The sequence below is a fragment of the Lontra canadensis genome, unplaced genomic scaffold (genome assembly GCF_010015895.1).
Source record: "Lontra canadensis isolate GAN:19392208 unplaced genomic scaffold, GSC_riverotter_1.0 scaffold168, whole genome shotgun sequence".
Classification (NCBI taxonomy): domain Eukaryota; kingdom Metazoa; phylum Chordata; class Mammalia; order Carnivora; family Mustelidae; genus Lontra; species Lontra canadensis.
In genome coordinates this window covers 1,615,785-1,642,362 of record NW_022631162.1, presented here as the reverse complement: position 1 = coordinate 1,642,362, position 26,578 = coordinate 1,615,785, and the positions used below count along the sequence as shown (strand labels likewise).

The 26,578-nt window shown below is 47.8% G+C and overlaps 1 protein-coding gene and 1 pseudogene across 1 annotated transcript; both read right to left on the bottom strand.

Moving 5' to 3' along the window:
- Positions 1 to 434: 434 nt before the first annotated feature.
- Positions 435 to 3,787, bottom strand: LOC116859972 (annotated as a pseudogene).
- A 5,513-nt stretch (positions 3,788 to 9,300) lies between these two features.
- APCS (amyloid P component, serum) lies at positions 9,301 to 10,189 on the bottom strand. Its single transcript, XM_032845664.1, has 2 exons — positions 10,053 to 10,189; positions 9,301 to 9,941 (listed from the first exon to the last, which is right to left on the bottom strand). Exons 1-2 carry the CDS (start codon positions 10,114 to 10,116, stop codon positions 9,331 to 9,333), a joined length of 675 nt encoding a protein of 224 aa, XP_032701555.1. The 5' UTR covers positions 10,117 to 10,189; the 3' UTR covers positions 9,301 to 9,330.
- Positions 10,190 to 26,578: the final 16,389 nt, after the last annotated feature.

Below are 26,578 nucleotides of genomic sequence, written 5' to 3'. Positions count from 1 at the left end.
TTCCAAATTTAACTTTTTTTTTTTTTTTTTAAACACACGCCTCACCTTTCCCAAAGGTTCTGAGGTAATTTTGCTATTGACTGTTCTTCCCTTGCTCGGAAGTTTTTGTCCAGTTTAATTCTCTGTAGGGTATATTCTTGAAGTTACATTTTTATTTTCAAACCTGAAACTACCACATTTAATGTGCTTTTAAGAAGTTCCCTCCCCCACTCTAGAAATGGGGATCTCCTTCCTTAAAAGTCGTGCCCATCCTCCCTGACCCAGATGAAAATGCCTGGATCAAATATGGAAACAAAGACTAAGACTTCATGGGAGGGCTGATGAAGCAAGATGGGCACATCCCACTGCAGAAAGGACTGCGTGGGACACACTGGTAAGGTTGGAAGCTGTGAAGATGTGTGTTGCTCAGGGATCGATGTCTCATATAGGCAGGGTCAATGTATGAACGAACTGTTTCTTCCCATAGCTCTGTGTAGGGCATCCTTGACTTCATTGTTCCTCAGGCTGTAGACAACAGGGTTCAACAAGGGAGTGATGGTGGTGTACGTCACTGAGAAAAGGTCTTGTTCAGCAGAATCCTCAGACATGGGCTTGAGGTAGACAATGGAGACACAGCGGTAGTGGACAGTGACCACCGCGAGGTGGGAGGTGCAGGTGGCAAAGGCCTTCTTCTGGCCCCGGGCAGAGGGGATCTTGAGGATTCTGGAGATGAGGAGGATGTAGGAGATGAAGACCCAGCTCCACAGGGACCAGGATCACACACAAACTGACAAAGTGAATCTCATCGATAGTGATATCCATACAGGAGGGTTTCAGGACAGGGAGGATGTCACAGAAGAAATGTCCAGCCACTCTGTGACAGAAGAATGAGGCAAATATGGGTGTCACCTGGATGACTGCCATGGCCAGACCAATGCCAGAGGTGCCGCACATCAGCTGGGCATACACCCTCCTGCTCAAGACATCTGTGTACCTCGGGGTGTTGCAGATGGCCCCATAGCGGTCACAGCCCATGGCTGTGCTCAGAAGGCAGCTGCTGCTGGCTAAGGCAACAAAGAAGAACATTTGGATGGGCTGATTCTGGGCTAGGAGACCAGATGGCATCCGTGGAACAGGGACAATCATGTACGCGGTCTCCAGTGTACCCAATGTGCTCAGGAAGATGTACCCGGGTGCATGTGGGGGGACAGTCAGTGCAGATGAGGGTCATGAGGAGAGCATTGCCAGCCAGGCTGGATGTGTATGAGACAAGAAAAACCACAGACAGGGTGATCTGATGGTCACGAAACCTGGAGAAGCCCAGAAAATCACACTCCCTCACCTCTGTGAGGTTCTTCCCCTGCAGTCTTCAGTTTCCGTGTCTGAGAACAATGCAGGTGTCAGCCCAGGGCAGGTTGCCCCCTGACGTGGGCTCGAACAGTGATAGAGGAAGGGATATAGAGAACAGAGGCACGCACACCTCTGTCGTTCTCTTGAATCGGGGGCTCGTGTAGGTCTTAGGACTGGCTGACTCCCTCCCCCCGTTTGAGTTCTTTCTCTCTGCTTGATCCTCCCTTAAGTCCTGGCCCAGGAGTTCCCATTAGATGAGACCACCCCACATGCCTTTTCAAAGTCTCCTCATGAACACTGCTTCTGTAGGGCATGGATGGGAGGATTTTACCTTTCAGAACAGCCCACAGGGGCCCGAGCCCGTGCTGCTCCGGCCTTCCTTGTCTCTTCCAGGGAAAGGACCAGCCACTGGAACAAGGAATTGGGGGACTGGGGAGTCAAGCTTTTACAGAAATAGTCATGGATGGGTCGTTGTCACTTAGGAAAAACATGAAACACTGTACAGTTGGTAGAATTACTCTCAGGGACAGGGTCTCCGGGAACATTTGAATGGGTGTGTGGATGAGGCGTCTTGGGCCCAGCCGAGATGTTCTGTCATGCTGTTGGCAGACTGCTTTGTTGTAACGACGTGCCTAGAGGGACTTGAACTGTTGAGGGGCAAGGAAGGGGAGAGGGCAAAGTGGCGGGAGAAGAGGACTGGTAACAGGAAAAAGAAATAACTGAATGAAAGGACTACCTGACCTTTCTCAGCAGAGGGAACTTGAAGAATAAAGAAGGTCAACAACTTAGAATCAAATGTTATACTATGTTGTGATACCAGCCCCTCCCGATGTGCAGCCTTCAGTTCATGGAATTGGGCATGGAGAGCACTAGGTGATGGCACAGTGTAGACAGGCAGCCGGCAGGAGGCAGGACAGGGGAAGAAACCCTAGGGCCTCTCTGGTTCCACCTCTCCCCTGTGAGCACTCGCCATCTTTCCTACAAGTTTGGTGAGGGACCCTGGGAGATAGCCGCCATCTGTCAGATGTTTAAAGAACAAGGTAATCACAGGCTTCAGAGCTGGGGCACATCACAGAAACTGCCACTAGGAATCTAGGAAACATAACCTAGAAAATGTTGCAGATTTTCTGGAAAGTACCCCAGCCTGGGAAATAAGGAGGCATGCGTTTAAGGGAGAAATGGTGTGCCACAAAGTAATTTAAGAGACCAATCAACTGGAAAGGTAAGGATTCCAGAGCAACCATGCGACTCAAGGCAGATTTGTAGAAAGAAGGAGGTAGAGGGGTGATTTGAAGATAAAAGTAAACATTTAATTCCTTGGTCTCCATGGCTGCATTTTGGGGCCAAAAAGTGACATGTGACTAGAGGCAACTGGGTTGGGCAGCAACCTCAGACCTTCCTCCCTTGCTGAAGGGTCTGTTGAATGGAGCTGCTGTGTGACCATGGATGGATGGATGGATGTGTGTGGACTACGCTGGACAAGACCCTTGAAGGAACAGTAATACGATTAACATGTGTGTATGTGTATATGTGAATGCACATACATTATATGTGCAAGAAAAATCCAAAGATCTAGCTGACACTCTGATGTCATCTGATAGGTCTCTGATAACATCCCCACTGTTATGGGGGGATGGAGGGAGTGAGGTCATAGGAAGCCTGGCTGACTTTTTACACGTGTTTACAGTGAGGATGGTGACCTTGTTCTCGAATGCTACAGAGCACAAAAGCATGGCTCAGAAAGTTAGGAGAAGTCAAGGAGGAGAACTTCGACTGAGCAAGGAGACGGTTGATGACTGGTCTGAAAGTCTGGTTGCAGGGAGTGAACAAGGAGCTTCAGTAGCTCATGGAGGAGAACCACAGATCGCGTGTGCCTTTTCAGTTTCTTGTTCAGCCTGACGCAATGGCACGATTAGCGGCGAGGGGTGCCGCGGGAAGAGGAGAAAGCGCTGAACTAAGCTGTCAGGAGGAGGAAGAAGGAAATCCCTGGCACCCTCAAGTGACGGTCTGAAAAGCAGCATTGTTGTCACCCCGAAGCAGCCGGATTTGTGTCATTATGCCTTGGGTATATACGAATTGACTGTCTTTGAGGAGATAAGAAGGGTAGAGGCCGGATGGCTGACTGCTGGCAACTTTATTGGCGGGTGCAGGGCTGGATTGAACTGAACGGACCGTGAAAGGTCACCTTAAGACCTTCCTAAAACTTGGAAATAATGCACGTGCTCTCCTGTGGAGGAAGACCTGTGAGAGCGCAGAGCAATGGGAACACTGGAGGCGGCGTATTTGCGCGTTAGTATCCGCTTCGGGGGAAAGGTGTGCGTGACGTTTGGGAGGGGAGAAGCTCCACCGCTAGGGAGAGCTACCGCGTCTGCCTCCCCAAGGTGCTCAGTGGGCAGCGGAGGGCTGTGCTCCTTGGGCGTCACCTGCACACGGCCTGTCCTCCCGGGTGGCCAGACATACTTCCCACGGCTGCTGTCCTCCGCACATCCTGGCTCTCCCTCTCATTCTTCCCAACCACATTCCTCTTCAGAAGTTCTGTTCTACTGCCTCTTGTTACGTCTCCCGTGATGTTTGAGCATCATACACAGATTAAGGGCAATCGCCCACTTAGCTCACTTCTCCACTCCTCTTGGAAGGGCAGAAGCATTCCAGGATGATTCCTGGAGAGGAACATAAGACTCAGATGACAAATGCAGGGCTCTTGCCACCTTTGGAGATGGGCGTGGCCCCAGAGGACGATATGGGAAGCTGGGGACGTGGAAGGAGGTCACACTCCTTTCACCCTCCTCGGGAGTTCTTACACAGAAGACCTCCGGTGGCAGCAGACGCCAGGGCTCACGGTGGGAGGAGAGAGGTGGTCCCAGAGAGCACTGTGAAGCCAAAAGGGTGTGGAGTGGCTGGGTGGTTTCTGCCATTGCGGATTGCCTGAGATAAATGCTCAACAGTTAGAACGTGGGTCCATGAACTTCAGGAGGATTTTGACATTGGGTGGGGGAGGGTTGGCTCTTTGAGACTGCCCACCATAAGTGACTGCAGCTGGGCACTGAGAGGCAGCCCTTCTCCCACCTGAACCCGAGCCTTCTTGTGACCGCACCCTAAGGGTGTTTCTATGTAAGGGACACACCAGCAGATAATCTCGAAAGCACAGTGTAGCACAGAGAGCTTTCAAGATGATTTATACATTCCAGAAGGATAGAAACCCTGTGGGGGAATAAGAATACGGAAATGTGCTCATGCATCAAAATTTTAGTCATGAAGCCAATATTTCTACCAGAAGAAAAAGACAAATAGAGGGGAGGAAAGCACCGAGGGTGTAGAGGAAACACCATTTGCAAAGGGAAGAAATTATGACAAAAGCCGTAGGTATTTATAAATGCCTAAATCTTTATAAGCAAAATATGTGCCTAGAAACAGAATCTATGCTTTTAAAAAACCTAAAAATGCCAGGTAGGCTGAGCCCCTGTAATGACCTTTTGTGTGTGAAGGAACCTTGAGTTAAAAAAATAACGTGTCTTTTTGGTGGTGGTGGGGCTGTTTTTTTTTTCCCCCACCCCTAGATTTTATCCCTTTTACTTTTCCTTTCATTTTAAAATTGGTAGAGCCAGGGAGCCAACCAGGGAAGAGACAAGAGACTGAGGATTATGGAGAAGTATTCAAATTAAATGGGACTGGTGACTCCTTTGGGAGGGCAGTCTTCTCCTACCCAAGAGCCCACCCACTTTGAGTTTGTGAGGTCTGCGTGTGTTCTCTCATGGTTTCGGAGCATACCAGGCAATCACGATTTACTTGCAAATCATTGCAATGCCAAGAAAACAGATTTCCAGTTTTGGTCAAAGAAAGAGTCTTGGTGTCTTCTAGAGCTCAGCCCTACTAGATTCTAGGTCTGCTCTCGTAGAGGATTAGGTCACTTACATGTCACTGGACTCTGGCGAAGGCACAGGTGATACCTTCGCACTGAGCATTTCTGGTCCTGTTGGCTGTACCTTTGGAAGAGTTGCCCCTTTAAACTTGGATTTGGCAGGGACTCTCAGGAGAATTTCTGCCTAGCTTTTGTCTCCTGGGTTGATTGCCAAGAGACTTACTGGGCATCCCATGGGTCTGTGTGGAGTCAGAATCCTGAAATGAGTAGGGGATCTCTGCACCAATGGGTCATGCAAGGAACACTGGGCCAGCTTCCATCTCGCATGGGCTGGGCCTTTTCTTCTAGAGGACTGCTCAACTCAGATGAAGATGTGCTCTGTGTCCCATGGTGCTGTCCTCTGTCCTTTTGAATCCGTGTTAGTATATCGTCCTTGTTAGTGTTAGTGAAAATGCCCTTCTGTAACAGTGGGGTGTGGTGCCACTCTGCATCTATGGGAAGAGCTTCTCCTTTCTTGTGGTAGCAGACCTACCTGGCTCTGGTTAGGTAAGGATCAGACTTAGCGGCAGGGACTGAAAATAGAGCACGGACAGTCCTTTTCATTTCTAGGAGTACACCAGAACATTAAGGCAGAGGATTTAAAGTTGGGGTAATCCTCTCCCCAATCCCACCCTCACTAACAGGGAGCCCCTGTACTGCATGAGACCACCTGCTGAGCAGGTTTTGTTTTGTTTTGTTTTGGGTTTTTTTGGTGCCCCCTCCTGGGGTGGGGGCTATGGTGAGGAGTTGTTGCCTCAGCCAGAGCTTGAAGTGAAATGCTGTGTTTTGCCTTCTGACTCCAGACACAGCTGGGTTAGCTCCCCTCCCCACCCCCACAGACTCTGGGCCCCAACGCAGTGGGTCTGTAACAGGAGCAACTTTGCTTCTTGATCCAGTGGCTGTGAGCAGACATGTGTGCCTTTGCCCCTGTCCCAGCTGTATGGTGGTACCTCTTGGTGTCTCCTGTATTGGACTTTCAGAAGAATGGCCATAGCCAGTCAAAACCTAGATGGGAGACCCTGGAACACAAATGGAGATTTGTTTATAAGTTAGCTACTTGCTCCCATCAAGGTAAAGAATAAAAGTGACTCAGGTCACGTTGTACTTGCCTTCTCTTATTGGGGTGTTCTGGGATACCTGTTCTCGTGAACAGTAGAAAGAGCCATGAATACCTAGAACATCTTGGCATTCCTCTCCAGATGTGACGACACACCGGTGCTCTTGAGTAAAGGTAAGAGAAACGTTTGCGTCCTCACCCCAACTCAGGTCTACATTAAGGCATATCCCAAACTCAAGGAGGCCTCATTGTTTTAACCTCAGACCCCTCCAGAGTTTCCCCCTATAAAACAAAACTGCAAGCCCTCTTATCAAAGAAAAATTCTTTATAGGCTTTTCCGGTAAAAGCCAGTCCTGGTAAAAGCCAGTGCTCTGACCTGGTTTTCTGTAACTTCACAAATAGAACCAGATCCACTCTTGTACACGATAAAGGCTCAACAATTGCTTTTCTCATGAGCACTGTCTATAGGGTTCAGTACTCCTTGCGCACCTGTGCACTGCTCGTTCCCATGGCTCTCCCTGCCTTAGTGGTCAGTGTGGGGGAAAGTGGCCATTACCACAGCTTCTGACACGGAATCCCTCTCTGATCAAGTTCCTGGGTCACCCTGCTTTGCAGGTCCTTCCTTTTCCCTTCTGGATTCTCAAGGACTGAAGTGGTTTTCTGTGAGTTCTGCTATTTTCCGTGTTGTGACAACCAATATACCTGAGAAAAATGCCTAAAGCAAGTAGGCAGAAATCCTGTCTCTATTTTAAATGAGGTTAAAATGGAAACTTTCTTCAGTTTGGAAGGAGCCATCGATGTGATATTAGTTAATAAAAAACATGACACAGATCCACTGACAGCAATTTTCAGAGGAAATGATGGACAAGTTCAAGGAACTCTTGTATCCTTTGGCCAGAACAAGACATGCAGAGGGGATGAATGTGGGGATAGGGAGGAGCTGCTGTGGGAGAGCTGTGGCTTTAGTGCTGTTGCTTCGAGAGAATCACGGGTCCTGTTCCTGGTGCCTCAACAGGATGGTTGTTGGGTGGACAGCTAAAGCCATTGTAGAAGCAGAAAAGTGTCCTCTGCCTTACGTTCATCCTAGACCCCTAGAGCTTATGGGGATCAGGGACACAGGAGTGTTTCTTTCGGATGAAGTGTGGGTCCCCTAGAAGGAAGGACTAGTGTGTAATCCTATTGTGTTCTTCCCATAAGAGTCATCTCAGGAGGTAGAGGGTCCCCAAAGGCAAGAAATGAGGCAGATACTAGATTCTAGGGCACAGAGAAGAAGTGACAAGTGATCACTGAGGGTAAATAATCCATCAAACTCAGAGTTGAGACGGGGAGTAGAATATCAACCTGAGATTGAGGAAAGCCTGAAGATGGAGAGGTATGGATTCTAACACAGGCTGACTAGAATATAAACTCCAAAACCAGTACCATGATCCGCTCAGTGCTGTATTTGCACCCGGCATAGTGTCTGGCACAAGAGTAGGTGCTCAATTAAAAAAAACAAACAAACAAAAAAATGGTGAAGCCACTTGAGTATACATTGATTGGATTTAAAAAAAAAATGTTTTAGGTTCATTGACCAAGGTGGGTGTTCAGTCAAAGCCATCTACCGATAAGCCCCAGCACAGTGTCTGGGCGAATGTGTCTGTGTTCCTGGAGGAAATCTGTCCTCTACAGGGAGAGCCTGGTCTTTGCTTAGTATGCACGGTGCTCACAGTACAGGAAAGGTGGCTGACGTTAAACTATAAAGCCTTGAGTCATGAGCTGGTGAATGGAAAAGAATTTTCTACATTGCTGAAGTCCCTGTCTAGCCAGCTTGATGTTCTGGATGGTTTCTGCCTCACCGGAGAGGTTGCCGTGTTCTTAGGAAGTCCCTCCGATCTACTGGAGCACCCGGGCAGATCTTGGATTCTCCCTGCTGGATCCCAATGCTGTGCTAATGGGATTCCTGGGTTCTAGTCCACTTCCTTGTAACTGGCATCTGTCTCCTCATTGACCCCGGGTGAACGAATGTAGGAGCTGGAAGTAATCCCTCCTGTTATCATTTTGAAGCTCTCTTGGGTGTGGTCTTTCTGATTTCCCTTGGCTTCATGCCCCATTATCGGGGCAAAGTCTGCCTTGTTTTCCTCATGCAGTGAAATTCTCTTTGGGGTCCTTCTCTAGGAAGGCACTGTCTTTCTGTTGGGGATGGGCCAGGAACTGTGGCTTGTGGCTCTTGTGATGGAAGGAACTACTGATAAAACTGGGCGAGTATTTTATAGTACTACAGTTAGGATGCTGGGTGCTCAGGGCTGTACCTGAAGGAGGTAAATGGGGATCAGGTTATGGAGGACAGTGTCACATTAAGGGTTTAAATTACATTCTCCGTGAGAAGAACCGGGAGTCATGAGCAGTATTCCTGAGGACTTCAGGACCGTATCCTGAAAATCAAGTGTCGTATGATACCACAGGGAATTTTTAGAAAAAGACATGTTTGCCTTATTGCACAACAACTCCAGACTTCTACACATTTTTAGTTTCCATTCCTGCTGCTAGTTTTCCTCATTACTTGATGTCAGTCTACATTATTTTTACTTATCTCATTATAATTTTTTCTCTGCTGTAACCTCAGCCCTCTTTTTGATTTTTAGCTGGAAAACCAAATAGGATTCCTTTTGAAATTTTACACACATTTGGAATTAATATGAAGTAGTAGCTTGTCAGTATTGCCACTGCCTTACTCGGAGGGCTCTGGCTTTGCGATGTATCTTCCTAGTTATGGGTTCCCCTCCCCTCCCATTTACAACCAGGTTGTTCTGGATGATTAAAAAAACCAAAAACAAAACACAAACAAAACCCACTGATTTCCAAGTAAGTGGATCAAAGCGAAATGCTCGAGACCATGGATACTAAACAAATGCAGGTGGGATGACACAACACACTTTCCTACTCAGTGACACAGAGATAGGAAATTCAAAGGCAAAAGCACTCTGGATATGGGATCTCTCATGGCGTTGTCTTGAGTGGATTCCTCACATATTTCGCTCTCAGGGGCTCCTGTTGACTGAAGACCTCAGTCCCAGACCAGGGGCTTGATGACCACGTAGCCTTGACTCTCATGGTCCAGAGCACTCCAGTCCAGCACGTTGGGATCAAGGAGGTAGGATCCTTGCTGCACAGACAGGATCTGTTGTGTGGACAGCACAGAGTCCCACATGTACAAGTCCCCGATCTCCCCCACGAAGGACTGGTTCACGTCAAACCCCCCTCCATATGAATCCTGCTCCTGCCCCAGGATGATCTTGGGCTGAGTCGCCACTGAGTAGCCCTGCTTCAGGCCCTTCTTCACCAGTGGCTTCCCATTGACCCAAAACTCAGCAATGCCTGTGGAAGACTCCCAGGTAACACAGATGTGCGTGGGGCTGGGGAACACCTCGGCAACTCTGAAGGTGACTTTGGTTTTTCCAATGTGCAGGGAGTACTCCCCAACTCTTTCCTTGAAGACAAGGATCTCATTGTCCTTGCCCCGGGCATTGTAGGAGAAGAGGCTGTGGGCACGGCTCAGGTCGCTGTAGGCTCGGAAACACAAGGTAAAGCTCTTCAGAGGCTTCTCCATCTTTGGAGTCAAGGTCACATGGTCAGTAGAAGATTCTTGAGGGAACACAAATACCTTCCCCCTGAGGTCTGGGAGTGGGAGTAGAGAAAAAGGACCTTTACCCTACACGCAGAGAGAAAAATAACTTATCCAACCCCCCTCTCATCTCGTGCTCCTTGACCATCCTGTGACCACCCTACCTGTGTGAGCAAAGGCCCCCAGGAGACTGGCAAGGGCAGAGACCAGAAGCAGCAGCTTGTCCATGTTCTTGGCCTGGTGCTATGTTAGCAGCGGAGGGACTGGGGTGAGGGCACAGAGAGCACTGTGGTTGTCACCCAGCTTCGAGGCTCACGCTCTTAGACCTCAGGTTCCCAGGGTTTATATGCAGCCGTGGGGGAGGATGGGAGATGGAGAGCACCAGGGATGTGTGAGGTATTTGCCAGCCTGCTCCCAGTGCCCAGGGTCAGAGCTGCTGAGTAGAAGAGGGCCGAGCCTGGCCAGGAAACTCCTGGGGGTTACTTATTAGCTACAAGGGACTGCTAGGGTGCTGCCCCTGTGACCTGGTTCTGGGCTGGGAGAGCAGAGGTGGAGCGGGCAGGGAGGGGTCTGGTTGGCCTGGGGAGGTAGGGCGGCTCACCCTGTTGATGTGGGGGCCTCTGTGGGTTGTGTGTGCAAGGCCTCCCCCTCCCCATGGTTCTGTGGAGTGGACTTCTGTGTAGGACATCCTGGGATTCTGCTTTCTGCAGATCCTGAAGAGTCTCTTCCCCTTTGATTAATCAATATTGAGTAACAGGTCTTGCCATTGACAAGGGACAAGAGAATTAGAGGGTGCACTGTCTCCCTGAAGCTTATATTTTCAGCTATTACTCAGCTCTTCTGAGTACTGTGGTGTTTCTTTATGCTGGATTTTCCCATTTCTCATTGGGACATAGTTCCCTGGTAACCTACCCACTGTCTGCAGATAGGTTCACCTGGCACTCGGTTTTCTTCACATCCCTCATATTGAGAGTATATTTATGTGAATTTTTGGTGATAGCCTGATTCATACATGACTTAAAATCATTCATTCATTCCCAAGCATGACCCTGGGTGATGGAGATTCATTGGTGACCTACTGTGGCACAACCCCCGTGATCTAGGTTTCTGTTCCCCCTGTTAAACTAAAAATGTAGGGGCAGCTGGGTGGTTCAGTATGTTAAGCATCTGCCTTCGGCTCAGGTCAAGATCCCAGGGCCCTGGGCTCGAGCCCCACATTAGGGTCCCTGGTCAGCGGGAGTCTGCTTCTCCCTCTGCCCTTCTGCTGCCTGAATTAGACCCAGGTCCTTCAGCGTGGGAGCTGGTGCCGCTCACCCTCCGCTGAAACCTTGCAACCAGATCTTACTGTACTCCTGTTGTCTGTCTCCTTGCTGTTCCTCATGTGTTCTGGGCTCTCCTGATCTCACTACTTCTAGTTGTTGTCTCTTATCCATTTGTTTCCTACAGTTCTTCACAATTTCTAAAGACTGTCCCGATGTCTCAACTAGACCTGATTTTCACCTTTAACTCTCCGTAAGTTTAAGATCAAAGACTTGAGTAGGATAGACTAGCAGTTGACTATGGTGAATCGCTAAACCTCTGTGAACCTTGGTTTCCTTTTCTGAAAAGCCAAAAAACAACTCTCAGCTCCGTGTTTTTGTGAGGCTAAATGAGCTACCATAATGTGCACAGAGTGCACAGCACTGTGTCTGGGTATTACTTTGAATTCTTGATGGACATTACCATTGTCTGTCTCCTATTACCGATAACTAGTGTATTTATCTCTTACCCTTTCTTGACTGACACTGACCATTAGGGCTTCTTCATTTTGAGGTGAACCATTTTACTTAATTATTCTTACACATGAAAAGAGCCCAGTGTTTATTTGTGGAATCAAAGGATTCAAACAGGGTGAGCGCTTTTTACATAAAACTGCAGCAATAAAAAGTAGAATCCAGGGGAATGATAGGAGCAGGTCATGCTGAAAGCAGGAGTGGGGAGCTAACCTCCCCCAGGATCACAGGTACTGTCTGATTTCCTTCCCCAGATGGTCATTAGCGGGTGCCATGAAAGTTAAGGGAACACAGGGCTCACCAGCTGCTTTTGGTTTCCATCATAAATTATGCCGTTAATCTCTTCAAATGCAATATGAGGTTGTGTCGGGCCCACCAGGGGTGGGGTTGGTCCTGACGAGGTCAGAGGTAAGAGTTGATGCTGCTATTAGGGCCACATTCCAGGGTTAGAGCTGGACTTGAGAACTGTGTTTAGACACTGAGCAAAAAGACCCGCTGGGAAGTAGGTCTCATAGTGGATGGGAAAAGGCAGTGGTGGCATCAGTGGTGGGGCGGGGGGCGTTTCTCCTTCTTGGTTTCCTTCCCTGGAATATGGTTCTTAGCTCTTGGCAGAGAAGAACCTGAGCTTTAGGAGTCCTCAGATTGGGAACCAGATCTTTCCTGTTGCAGAGAGGAAGGCTCTTATGTCAGAGGAAAATGGATCTGGGGGCCTCAGAAGCGGGTGGAATTCTCCAAGCAAATGAAATCTGTGGCGGCTGAGAGGCTCCTGGGTGCCTCCCTGCCAGTGGAAGCTCAGGGGCGAGGCGGTGGTTCCTGTCTGCATGGTTCTGGAAGGCTTGAGGGTGTGGAGTAAGAGCAGGGCCACCAGTGTGCCTCAAGTTGAGCTCTCCCGGTTCCGTCAGTTGGCAGGCAGTAAAGTTTGCCTTCAGGAAGCAAGGGGCGGCGGGAAGAGGGCAGTGTCAGGAAAAAGGGTAACATGAACTCAGAGCTGGAGAAAGCTAGAGGTGTGAACGTTACCCAAGGGACTGAAGAATATTTGATCCCTTCCAAGGCCTTGGGTGTTTATAGAACACATAAAGTCCTAGTAATCATCGAGAAAGACTAGATAGGGAGAGCCAGAAGAAGAACATGAGCTAGACCAGCATTTTGGCACTCATAAAGGGTTAGTTGCCATGTGTTCTGTTAGCTGTGAGGAAACCTGAAAGTATTGGTAAGCAAAGGAAAGGCCACAGAGACGTCCAGAGTAACTGAGCACTGCCGTCATTGGTGCTTGTGTAAAATCAAAGGCATGTAATCTTAGACTGATGGCAGGGTCTTAAGATTTCATTTTTAAGCAACCTCTACACCCAACGTGGGGCTCGAACTCACAACCTCAAGATCTAGTCGTACACTCCACTGAGCAAGCCAGCCAGACACCCCAGAGATGAGCTTTGTAACAGTATATGAAATATGGAATCAGATTTTTCTCTAAATTTATGATTGCATATGTTTTGGAAAAATATGGTGCTAGTGGTGCAGTATTGAGGGGAGGAAGTTCCTTTGGAGGAGGTAGAGGGAAGTCAGGTTATTCAAATGCTGAATTTGACATGATAGTATGATTTAAACTTTGAAAAAGCCAGTGGAGACTTTGTAATATATATGTGCCACTTGGGATTACAAATGCAAGTTTTGGAAGAATCAGCATATAACAAATGGAAACAAATGGATTGGAATGCAAGTTGGTGCAGCCACTTTGGAAAACAGTGTGGAGATTCCTTAAGAAATTAAAAGTAGAGCTTCCCTATGACTCTGCAATTGCACTACTAGGTATTTACCCCAAAGAAGCAGATGTAGTGAAAAGAAGGGCCATCTGTACCCCAATGTTTATAGCAGCAATGGCCACGGTCGCCAAACTGTGGAAAGAACCAAGATGCCCTTCAACGGACGAATGGATAAGGAAGATGTGGTCCATATACACTATGGAGTATTATGCCTCCATCAGAAAGGATGAATACCCAACTTTTGTAGCAACATGGATGGGACTGGAAGAGATTACGCTGAGTGAAATAAGAGTCAATTATCATATGGTTTCACTTATTTGTGGAGCATAAGGAATAACACGGAGGACATGGGGAGATGGAGAGGAGAAGGGAGTTGGGGGAAACTGGAGGGGGAGACGAACCACGAGAGACTATGGACTCTGAAAAACAATCTGAGGGTTTTGGAGGGGCAGGAGGTGGGAGGTTGGGGGATCCTGGTGGTGGGGATTATGGAGGGAATGTATTGCTTGGACCACTGGGTGTGGTATATAGACAATGAATTTTGGAACACCAAAAAGAAATTCAACAACAACAACTGGATTCTCTCCTTCAGTGGAAAAGATGTTGGGAGGCAAAGCACTGACTTGGATTCATGGGGTTGGAGGCAAAGAAAGGGAGACAGCAAGTTTTGGCAGAGAGAAAGGGTAGTGCACAGAGTGTCATGGAAACCAAGTTAGCATGTTTCCAGGAGAGACCGGCAAGCAGTGTCCAGTGACATTAAGTGCATCAGTGAGATCTCAGTAGAAAGGATGCTGGATTTAGCAATAAAAACTTCATCGGTGACCTTTGGAAGAGCAATTTCCTTAAAGTGAGCATGGCAGGAGCCAGGTTGCAGGGGATGATGGAGGGAGAAAAAGAAGTCGGCTTCCCTAGGTTCAGTAATTCTGACAAACAACAGAAGGGAAGCAGCAGGATTTCTGGTGGGACTCAGGATCCAGTGTGTTTTTTCATACTGATTTTAGATTCTGTTCTTGACAGAGCTATTGTGTCTGTGCCCCTCACCCTGTAACATTTCACCCAAGGAACCAGAAGAACCTGTGTCCTCCTGAGATTGTGACTGACCTTTCTGCCAAATACTTATTTCAGACTCTAAAGACCAGACTGCAGGCTGCTGGCAGGCTCCTAGTCCCCTTCCCAGTTCTGGCAGAGTCCCGAGTGGGCCTCTGTCTAGGTCCTGTGGACATATAGGAGTCTGTCCTTGATCTCACTTCTATTCCTAGTTTCAGGGTTCATTTGTAAAAGAAAATCCTTGACAACTTTTTCATCTTTTGGTTTCAGTCCTATATGTAGACCACACTACTTCCATGAGATCTCACTTCTGAATTCAGAGTTTGAAGGCGAGTCTTCTCTAGAATGTCCTAGTAATTACCATCTCCTTGCCACTTGTCCCTGAGGGTGAATGGCATCTGGGGGAGGAGACACAGAAGGAAGAGAAAATGGTGGGGACGCGGAGTAAAGGTGTTAAGTGTGCTCTGGACAGGAGTGTGTGTGTCTATGGTGGCGGAAGGGTGTGTTGATGAAGCAGGGGCAGGCTTCCCACGTATTTTGGCTGGAGGAGCCCTTGGTGGGAGCAGTCCTGTTTTATGGTTGTTGCCTTGTCTTCCTCTGTGCGGTTTCTGCCCATGACCTAGAGTCTCTGGCAGAACAAGAATTTTCTCATTTTGACCTATTTAATTCCTGTCTCTAAAACTATAGAATATAGGGAAAAAGCCTCAGGGAAGCTGATGGTTCATCTCACTGGGTGACTTTAGCTTTGTGACTGCCCTGTCTTCTGCAGGAAATGCCACGTTGGTTCCCTCTACATTAGCCACGTGCTGCTTCCTGAGTGGGCTGGCTGGTTCTGAGACCATAGATGCTTGTCATCATTCCATGGTGCCCTCCGGTCTGGTCTCAGAACCAGCAGGTCATCCTGTTCTTGATTTTCTTGATCCCACACCAGCTGTTAGGTGGTCATTTGGAAATCCCTATGTAGTCTCCCCCCACCACAAGCCTCCTTTCTTTATTCTCAGTGCTGATGGGGGTCGGGGTGCACAGCCTGCCTCCAGTCCGAGGTGGTCCACGCCTGTAGGGTGGGGTGCAGAGCGTCTTCTCCCCAGTCAGCTCAGCTCACTAGGACCATGTCTCTAGGGTCCAGGCCACTCCCTCTGCTCGTCATGGGACCCAAGGACATCTGGTCTTGAGGAATAGGAAGGTGTGTGGCGTTCGGCATTGGCCTGGTCACAGCACTGGTCCAGATGCCATCCATGTCCCATTTGTACTTTGGTGACCGTGTGGTGGCCCATTTCTTCGCTGCTATCTTTCCTGCCATGAACTGATCCTGCATGGACACTACTGTCCCTGAAGCAAACAATTTTTGATTTCCCACACATATATTAAGGTGTTCATGGCTTGGTTTACATTTCCTTCACCAGCACACGCCTCGCCCCGACAACATTTAGGATGGCCGCCTCTGTAGGCCTTCTCAGCTGTGCCTGTCACCTCATGGGGTCATGTCTAGTATGGTGTGCCTCTTGCTTACCTCATGCCCAAGCTGATGAATTCCAGAGAAAATACACCATGAGACCAACACCATCATCACTCTGCCATGAACCTTAGACTGTAAACAAGTTCATGGAGGTCAGGGGTACCATGTACAGAGCTGTGGACAGAAGCATTTCTTATCAGATTGACTCATTTCATCAGGAGACCTTTAGTCCTGACCAGTTGGCTTTCCTGATTACAAATAATTACTATCTCACGAGTAGATGGAATAGAAAGCTAGGCTGTGACCTGCTTCAAGGGTGGATCCTGCTCTTATGCTCTAGAAAGAAGGCAGGAGCTGGGATTTCAGCTGAGGACACGTGTTACTGTGGGATGGGCAGCCTCCTAGGACCCTTCGATGGTCTGTTCTCATGCACAAGCATTTGCATTGACATCCTGGCTCCCGCTTCCCTTGGCCATTTGGTGCTTGGCTTTTGTTGGAGGCTGGAGCAGACCTAGGGACAAGAACAGTGTGACTTCACTTATAGAATCCCAGGGACCACCTGAGACCTTCCCCATTTGTGTGATTTCAGTTATAGGATCCTTAACACAGGCATTTCAAAAAGACTTGCCTTACCATTTGTTTGAAAAATAAATAGTTACCACAAAGAGAGACCTTTCTTTCCATGAATTCATCCCCATTGGGCACTTAGGGTGTGCTCAACAGATTACCCTTTACTTGTGTAGGAGAAAACAAAGATCTTTTTAAAGTTTTTATTTGGCAGAGAGCATAAGCAGGGGAGCTAAGGGAAGGAGGAGAGGGAGAAGCTGGCTTCCGGCCGGAGCAGGGAGGCTGATGCAGGGCTCGATTCCAGGACCCTGAGATCATGACCTGAGCTGACGCTTAACGGACAGATCCCCCTAGGGCTCCCCACCCCCAGTCCCCAGCAAAGGCCTTTTTAAACTACAATATTGTCGCAGTCCCCGAAACTGAGCGCAGGGAGAGCAGATGGGTGTCTCTTTGGAAGGAATGGTGCCTTCACATAGGACTCCTCTTTGGGAAACGTATCTTGTTTCTCAAAAGCCTGTGAGAATTGTTAATTCCACAGCGGTGGCTAACTCTGGGCAAATGGCTTCGCTTGCTCTTGGAGTGTGAACTGCACTTTCCCCAGGTGGGTGGGTGGGGGCTGAAGGAGTATTTTTCTCCCACGAATCTTCCCGTCATGGTTCTTCTGAAGAGTTCTACTCTGTTCACCTCTTACTCCCCTTTTTCCCCTTGGTTAGATAGTTACATGTTTAATGAAGAAACTCTTATGTATCTCCCATTCGAGCTACCAAATACATCGGGGGATCCTTGATATAGTAACACCTACTTTACATGCTCCTGTGTTTCCGAAATACGGGACTCGTTTCAGTGCCAAAGTCATTCTTTCCATTTTCTGTCGTTTCTTCTTACCATGTTTTTAACCACAAAACTAGGATGGGGGGGGCATGTCCCAGGGACCTATGATGATCCTGCCCTTCAACAGACCACTGAAGGTCAAGGGCCCAGGCACAGTGGGTGCCTTCTCCCACAATCTCTTGTCTCTCACCGCGGAGAGCCAGTGAGTCCATGAGCGATGCCAGTGTCCCTGGGAGGGTCAGCACGTGCCGCGCTGTCAGGCAGCCCTGAGGCGAGGCCCGTGGATCCCGAAGGGTTCTTGTGTGGGTTTGCAGACTCTGAAGCTGGGGGCATGATGTCGTGAGTGTGGGCACGTCTGCGTTTTTAAATCAAAGTTTCAAAGATTAAAAAATATATATATATATATATATATATATATATATATATATATATATAAAACTCTGCCAAAGATAAAAATCTGTTGCTCTAGACCAGGATTGAGTAAAACTATTTTGACAAAACCTATAGTAAGAAGCGTGTTTCTGTCGCCGTGATCTGTGCACACACGTGAGTGTATGTGTGTATTGATCAGAGCTCCCCGGAAACGACATGAGGGCTTAAGTCAGAAGAAGATCATGGGATGTTTGAGCAGTGACCAGGCGTGGGTGGCAGAGAGGAGGGGCGAGAATGGAGGGGGGGCTCTGCGGTGGGGCTGCTCCCCTCAGGGCGCTCCTCCCTGTGGACGGCTGCCCCTCTCCTCCCTCCCCTCCTCCTGGGTGGCCGTCGTTCCTTCTTCATCTCTGCTTCTACTCTTCTTTGCAAATGCTTTTCAGATTTTAGTACTAATCGGGGTGTATTTTTTTTAAAGTATATCTTCTAATGGAAAATTGTCACACTCCCAAAATCTATGTTTTGAGTATTTATAACGTACTATCACGGCTCCAAGCCAGGAAGAGCCTGTGTCCTTGAGGAGCTCAAGATCTCGAGAGACAAATGTGGGGGAAAAATAAGCAGGTGCTGGACAGGTGCACATGGGGGTGGTGCTAGTGGGAGGGGCAGTGAGGGCAGTTTCATTCCGAGGATCGAGCACTCAGTTCTACTTGGGGCGGGGGTTCCTGAGAGAGGACGAATCCAGAATAGAAGCTGAGGGTCCTCGAGGAGGAGAACTGAATATGGGCAGGGTAGAAAGGGTGGCCAGTTCCGACTTGGCGAGGCCTGGTTGCTGGAAGGGAGACCCACACTGTGCTGCAGGCATCCAACGTGGGCCCTGACCCCGTGCGGTCTCTGCCTGGGTGAGGTGGTGAGCACTTCCTGAGAGCAAGGCCTGGGAGTGTGGTTTCTGGGGTACCATAGCTGCTAGAAGCATCTAGCCACACGTCCTCTGGCCCCTCACAGTCCCTCTATCCTAAAGAGGAAGAACCCACTAGAACAGACTGCTGGGGGCTCCTTTTCTCCCATCAGGTCCCTCTAGCTTAAGCCTCCTCCTCTCCCCGCCAACGTTCTCCTCCCCAGCAAGCCCAGTGACAAGTTCAGTGCAGTCTTGGTGAAGGGTGCGGAGCCTTTGGAGGGAAAGAGAAGAAGGTGGCTGAAGAGAGAAGTGTCCGTGAAGGGCCAGAGGACGGGCATGGCAGACAGACCCGTCCTTAGAAAACCAGATCTAGACGGTAGGTACCAGACACCCACACAGGTGTCTGCCTGTGTGTGCGTCAGGTTGGGGGAGGGGAACTACTATTTGGAGGTCTAGAATGTGACCAACACTAGAGTCCAAAATCACATCACTTAATTCCTAAAAATCACATAGAACTTCACAAGACACCTGCTTGGTTTTTTCCTGATACTTTCTGTAATACTTCTGCAGGTGCTCTGTACCCCAGTGAACCCTGCTGTCATCCGCTCCTCCGTCGTGGTTGGTGGGACAACTGCCTTAGGTGCTGCACTGGCCGAAGCTGTCTGCAGGTGTCCACCTTTAACCCTCACGGCCACCCACGAGGGACTCTGACACCTGGCATTTCAGGCGCTCTGACGGTGGAGCCCACGCTCCCGAGAACAGATGGAGGGGCTCCCCTGTGCTCATACAGGGTGTGATAGCACGGGGCTCGGGGGGAACTGGGCCTCAGACCCGTAGGACTCTACGTTCCACAACCAGACTTACCCCCCCTGCCTCCCCCCATTTATCTGTCCTCACAGGTGGGGAACCATATGCACCAATTTTCAGCTAGCTGAGCCCATCCATTTGGGCCCAAACATACCTCCACTCAAACAGCATTCAGAGCTTTCTCGAAGATCTCCTCCTCTGCCCCGTTAAACAAGGGATACACAATCACCAGCTTCCTCAAATGTGCTTCCTCAGATGTTGACAGTGTTTTGAGCTCAGGAATTTGAGATTCGTGGGAGGTGTTGCCTCTGTATTACAATACCAACAGATTGCAGAGCATTTCTGTGATTTCTTTCCTTTTTTAAATTTTTTTTTAAGAACTTTGAGATACAACTTAACCAGAACATTCATGCTCTAAGTACATCAGTGTTATACCACCTGCCCTGGAGACAGAGACCGTGCATACTAGCAGTCCTCCTCATTCCCTGCAGCCCCAGCCACTGGCCCCCAGTCCTCGCGGATGCGTGTCTCTGGGTTTGCCCTCTCTGGATGTCCTTACGTATGCAGAATCGCCCAGTGGGTGATCTTTCTGTAGCTTCTCTTACTTTTTCAAGGCTCACGTGGTGCCGCGGCAGAGGTCTATGGTATAGGAGGGTACACAGGTACCTCCCGTTCCTTTTTATTTTTATTTTTTTTTAAGATTTTATTTATTTATTTGACAGAGATCACAAGTAGGCAGAGAGGCAGGCAGAGAGAGAGGGGGAAACAGGCTCCCTGCTGAGCAGAGAGCCTGATGCGGGGCTCGATCCCAGGACCCTGGGATCATGACCTGAGCCGAAGGCAGTGGCTTTAACCCCCTGAGCCACCCAGGCGCCCCTCCTCCTGTTCCTTTTAACGGCTGAATAATCTGTTGGGTGAATATACCACAGTAATTGATTTTTGGTTCAATCACCCTTTCATTCTTGGGCTAATTCCCACTTGGGTGTAGCATATAATCCTTTTTATATTGTGTTGGAATCTGTGTGCTAGTATTTTGTGAGTTTTTGCATCTGTGTTCACAAGAGACATTGGTCTGAGGGTGGGTCTTTTTGTTGTGTGTTCATGTGTGTGTGAGAGAAAAGCCCTTAGTTGTGGTGTCCTGGTAAAGACAGGCACGTTGCAGATAGTGTGGGAAGTCTGGTGGACCCTTCACCCAGTTTTCCCCAGTGGTTACACCTTCTGTAATCATAGTGTGATCTCCAAGTCAGGAACTTGAAATAGGTCCTGGGTGTGTGTGGTTCGGTTGTCTTATCCCTCGTAGAGACTCATGCACCTGTGGGGGAGATCCCCTATCCTCCCATTCATAATAAATGCTTGAATGTCTCCTCTGCATACAGGAAGACTTCTATTAGATAGGCTCATAAGTTTTGCTTCAACTGTCTAACATAATTTGGAAAACTGGAGAAAGGATGTCCATTACATGTGCATATATATAATTTTTGGCTCCCGTGGTCATTCTTTCTTGCTAATGTTATAAGGATTCTTTATTTCCTTTCAATTTAGAGGACTTTTCTTTTTTTTTTTTGAGACTGCACAAGCACAGGGGAGGGTCAGAGAGACAGGCAGATGCAGACTCTCCACTGAGCAGAGAGCAGGACATGGGGCTCCATCCAGGACCTGGGGATCATGACCTGAGCCAAAAGCAGACGCTTAACCAACTAAACTACCCAGGTCCCCCTAGAATGACTTATTTCAGTCATTCTTTTAGGGCAGGTCTGCTGGCAACAGTCCTTAGTTCTCCTTTCTCTGAATATGTCTTGAGGTCTCTTTCCTTCCTGAACACTCCTTTCATTAGATGCAGAAGTCTGGCTTGACAGCTCATTTCTTTCAGCTCCTGAAAAATCTCATGTCCCTCCTTTCTGTCCTTCAGTGTCTGGTGAGAACTCCACTGTCACTCCAGCTGTTTTCACTATTTCTGTCTGCTTTCAAATATTTTTCTTTTCCTTTTGTTTTCAAAAAGTCTGTGATGGGTCTCAGTGTAGATATTTTCCGGTTTATTCTGCTGGGGGTTTACTCAGATTGAGTCTGTAGGTTTATGTCTTCTGACAAACTTGGGGAACTTTGCCCCGTGTCCTGACCCCTCTCTCCTTCCGTGGCACTCTGACACGGACAGTAGGTCTTTTATTATAGTCTTGTTCCTCAGACTCTACCCACTGTTCTTCAGCAGTTTGTCCCTCGGTTCAGATCAGAGACTTTGTGTTCGAATTCACTGATTCTTCCTCTATGGTTCTTTCTGTTCTGTTGAGCTTATCCATTCAGTCTTTCTATTATTTAATTCTGAATTTGTTTGGGTCTTCCCCTCTGCCCTTCCTCTGAGACTTTGGTGCTGAGACTTGTTTCAAGCATGTTCATGGAAACACTTTTATAGTAGCTCCTTTAAATTTTTTAAAAAATTTTATTGGGTGGGTAGGGCAGGAGCATGAGTTGGGGGGGTTGGGCAGAGGGATATGGAGAAGCAGACTTCCCACTGAGGTGGGAGCTTGATGTGGGGCTTGATCCTAGGATCCTGAGATCATGACCTGAGCCTAAGGTACTGAGCCACCCAGGCATACCACTCCTTTAAAATTTCTGTCTGATAATTCTAATGTGTCGTGTTGGGTTACCATCAATGGAGTCTTTTTTTTTTTTTTCCTCCCATTCAGCTTGAGGTCTTCCTATGTCTTGGTATGATGAATTCTTGACTGGAACTTGGGTGTTTTGAGTATTACATTGTAGGACTCTGGATCTTATTTAAAAGATGTTTCAGTGGGTCTCCTCTGAGACTGCTCTGAAGGAAGGGAGTCCCCACTTGTTCACTGCCGGGTGGGGGTGGGAGTGCTGGTCCTCTGGGCAGCCTCTGTGGACAGACGGGGTTCTTGTTACTGCTGGGGGTCAGTGAGAGCTCAGGCTCAGAGTAGATGTGACTGCCATTACCTTGTGGGGAGATGTAGGGATACCTCTTCAGTACCTTCCAGTGGGCCCTATAGGGGGTGGCCTTGTTCCTGCTGAACATGGTGGGAAATGCAGAACTTCTGTTTGGCCTCCTTGGACACCACCCCTGTAGGGAGGGGTGAAATCACTTTATCAGCACTGTATGAAGCAGAAGAGCCAGCTCCATACCTGGTCGACCCTGAGGCCGCTGGCAGGGCAGTTGTTACAGCCTAGCAGGGACGACGGAATGCAGAAGCAGGAATTTCAACTTTGACACCATTCCAGTGGGTGTTGGGTGTCTCATTACTGATGAGGGTGGAAACCCAGGCCCTCTGTCTGGCCTTTGCCAGCAGGGGTGCATCTGAGGAGGCCATTTTTTCCTGTGGTATTCTGTAGGAATGGAGTAGTTGTTGTTCTAGGGTGTTCTGTCTTGTTAGGACACCCCTTTCCTGGTTTTCTGTCTAGAGGGAACAAACTTTCCATGGGGACTTCTTGTCTGCACCCATCAACTTTTCTATTGTCCAGCCTGGGATATAGGAGGCGAAAGAAACCTGAACGGACTCACCCTTGTGCCCTTCATCCAGCCCTGTGGTCTCTGGCTGGTCTTTTTCACTCTGCTTGGAGAATACAGAAGTTCCTTGTGCTTCATTTTCCTGGAAGTGGAAGTCTTAGCTCGGTTCTATGTGGTTTTTCTTTGAATATAGAGAAGAGAATATGCAATTATGCTATCTTTTATAGGTCCTATCTAATTACCTTTAGGGAACTAGTTAATCTCATTGGGATTCTCTCATGTGTGAGTCCTTTTTCTCTTGCTGCTTTCAGGCTTTGGCATTTGGGCAGTGATGTATCGAAGCATGAATATCCTTGTTTATCTGAGAGTGTGTTGAGCTTCTTGACAGCAGATTGTTCTTTTTATCAAACACGAGAAATATTCAGGTATCCTCCTCTGACTCCATTATGCGTATGTTGGTCTACTTAATGGTATACCACATTTCTCAGAGGCTCTTAAAAAAATACCAAAGTGAATAGAAATGAAGACTGTGTAATTTATGTTGCTCTGTCCTGTGGTTTTCAATGTATTTTGCTGGCTCAGATCTCTCACTGGGCCCCTGCAGTAATGGTCATTTGTCATTGAACTGTTCAACTCTAGAAGCCATAGCTTGTTGCAATTTTTTAATCTGTAGAGCCATGGTTACACGTTGTGATTCTTGAAACATGGTTTCTTTGGTTCTTGTAGCATTTTAGTAACAGCTGCTGTGAAGTCTGTCTAAGTCCAACATCTGGGACCCTTTGCAGTAGTCTCTGCATTTTCTTTTCCTGTTTGTGTCACACATTTTTTTACATGCCTTACAACTTACTGTTGAAATATTTAAAAAAATTAAAATAGAGCTACCCTGTGACCCAGCAATTGTACTACTGGGTATTTACCCCAAAGATACAGATATAGTGAAAAGAAGGGTCATATGCACCCCAATGTTCATAGGAGCAATGTCCACAATCACCAAACTGTGGAAAGACCTGAGATGCCCTTCAACAGATGAATGGATAAAGAAGATGTGGTCCATATACACAATGGAATATTACTCGGTCATCAGAAAAGATGAATACCCAACTTTTGTATCAGCATGGATGAGACTGGAGGAGATTATGCTGAGTAAAATAAGTCAAGTGGAGAAAGTCAATTATCATATGGCTCCACTTATTTGTGGAACATAAGGAATAGCATGGAGGACATTAGGAGAAGGAAGGGGGAAATGAAGGGGTTGTAAAACCAGAGGGGGAGATGAACCATGACAGACTGTGGACTCTAAGAAACAAACTGAGGGTTTTAGAGTGGAGAGGGTGGGGGAACGAGTGAGCCCAGTAATGGGCATTAAGGATGGCACATATTGCGTGGAGCACTGGGTGTTATATGCAAACAATGAATCACGGAACACTGCATCAAAAACTAATGATGTAGTGTATGATGACTAATATAACATTAAAAAGAAAAGAAAACCTATGTAACAACTCGGGGTACTGACCTCTCTTTTCAGAACTTCTTGTTCTTACCTGTTGGCTAGTTTAGTGACCTGGATGAACTAATATGTGAGATCACCCGTGACCCTTCCCTCGAGTGTGAAACCTCTAGTGTATCTGCTCAGATAGCTTTCATTTTTAAGGCTAGATTTTAGTGGTTCCCTTTGGATCAGCAGAGCACAGTGCTGAGGCAGTGATAGGTCAGAATTTATCCTTCTTTCCTGTGGAATGAATTGGGGGTGGGCCTTGCTGGCTCTTCGCTGGCTGGCCCACCAATGCCACAGAGCAGGCATTGGAGATGAGGAAGTGGGCACTGGCCTCCTCCAGAACAGATCTTCTATGGCACGGAGCTGAAGGGATGGACTCTGTCTTGTTCCCCACCTGCCGCATCCACGTGCTGCAGCTTGCACCGAGCATGGCGGGGTAGAGATGGTGCAGATGCAAACAGCAGTCTCCTGCTGGTTTTTTTTTTTTTTAAACCAAGTTTGTTTTGGTCAAGTTCCCATAGATTCTGCTCAATAAATGGCTCAGTTCGTGGTACATCTCTGAAGATCGACCAAAGGGCTTAAAATGATTCTTGGATAGTTTTGACGGGTTGAATAGGTACATATTCACATGCATGGTTTTGCTGAGCTGCTCACATTGCTTTTGCTTACACTTTGAGTTTTGCTTATTTTTTCATAGTTTCACCAAGTGCTGTTCACTCTGAGTGTCAGACACTGGGTTTGGCACAAGGGAGGCAGACCTAAGTCACTGCCAGTCCTCAGAAAGGACCATCTAATTGCTCTCCTTTACATGATAGCCTAAGAGCAGTGGAGGGTGTGTTATGGCATCCTGCAAAGACCATGAGTGAAGGCACCTGACTCTCACTGGAGGTGGAGGGTTGGCTGGAGGTGAGCTTGGTACAGGAGGCAGCACTTGAACTGGGTTAAGAAAGATGGATAAAAGTCTGCTTTTGGACTGGGAACAGAAGGTATTGTAGACAGTTGGAGAGTATAGGAAGTTGGTTGCTGTGTTCAGGAACATGAAGATGATATAGAAATTACAGAATAGCTGAAACTATGGGAAGCACTTGGGATTAAAAAAAAAATTAGTGACTATGTTTGACCTTGAAGGCCGTGTGAAGGTAAGGCGTAGGGTGTGTTACTGATGTATTAATACACTGTCCCGTGGCTGGGGATGTAGCCATATTACATGACGTAATTACAGCTCAGTGTAGCTGACATTCAGTACGCTGTGAATTTGATCTCTGTGGCTTATTTACTACTCATGACAAGTTTGTACCCTTAAACACCATCCGTCTTCTGCCTCCCAGCACTTTGGATTTTATTCTTGTTGGTATAGGAGTATTTTTGATGGGTTTTGGAGGAGAGAAAGGAGAGGTGCCTGACCGAACTGGCTGGTGACAATCAGTCAAGGACACAAATCAGGAGGCTGTGTGACAACTCACGGGCTTCCTTCCTCAATACAGTATCTCCTGGAGTCTTTACTTGAGGGCTGCCTATTTCTCGAGCATGCCAGGACTCCCCCCTTTTTGCTTTTTTGCATTCTATATTCTCTGTAAAAATCTGGGTGAGAGACCGGGAGGGTGGTTTCAGATTAATGTTTTGGCAAACCAAGTAGCCAGTGGGTGGTAAGGGACCATCTCTCTGAGACAGTGGCCTTTAAGTTGAAATGCTTTACTCCTAAAATTCTGTATGCTACAGATTTCAGGCAATTTTAGAAGCAGAAGTTTCCTTGGGATCCTACCAGCATGACTTGCCCAAAGAAAGTCTCCTGGGAACAGCAGAAGAGCAGTGAGAGATTGGGGAGACTGAGGAAGGGAGGAAGAGCAGCGTTTTCCAACGTTTACACCATTTATTTTTCTCAGTAGTCCTTTACATTTGCCACGAGGTTCCCTACATGCCCATTGAATATATCTTTAAATCTAAAAAGTTGCTAAAGAATCAATAGGTTTCTGAACTCCAGGAAACATATTTGTTTAGCCCACCTACCTTGTGCAAGGAAGACCCTCTGGTCTTACCATCTTTTGAGTTTTGCTTTTCAAGAAGCAGAGAAGATTTAAAAACTGTTAGATGAGGATCGCACAGTCCCATAACAGGCTTACCTACAGAATTTCCTGGCACATTCTAGTGGAAATTGATTTTTAGCTCATGTAAAATTCAAGTGCCTGGTCTTGCTTGGCAGGAACCTGTCTTCCAAGTTTCGGTTTGAA

Bases quoted from the DNA above. Each gene is read 5' to 3' on its own strand.
- APCS (XM_032845664.1), bottom strand. From the start codon at position 10,116: ATGGACAAGCTGCTGCTTCTGGTCTCTGCCCTTGCCAGTCTCCTGGGG. The intron at 9,942-10,052 runs GTAGGGTGGTCA...TCCCACTCCCAG, and splicing joins GGGGGCCTTTGCTCACACAG to ACCTCAGGGGGAAGGTATTT.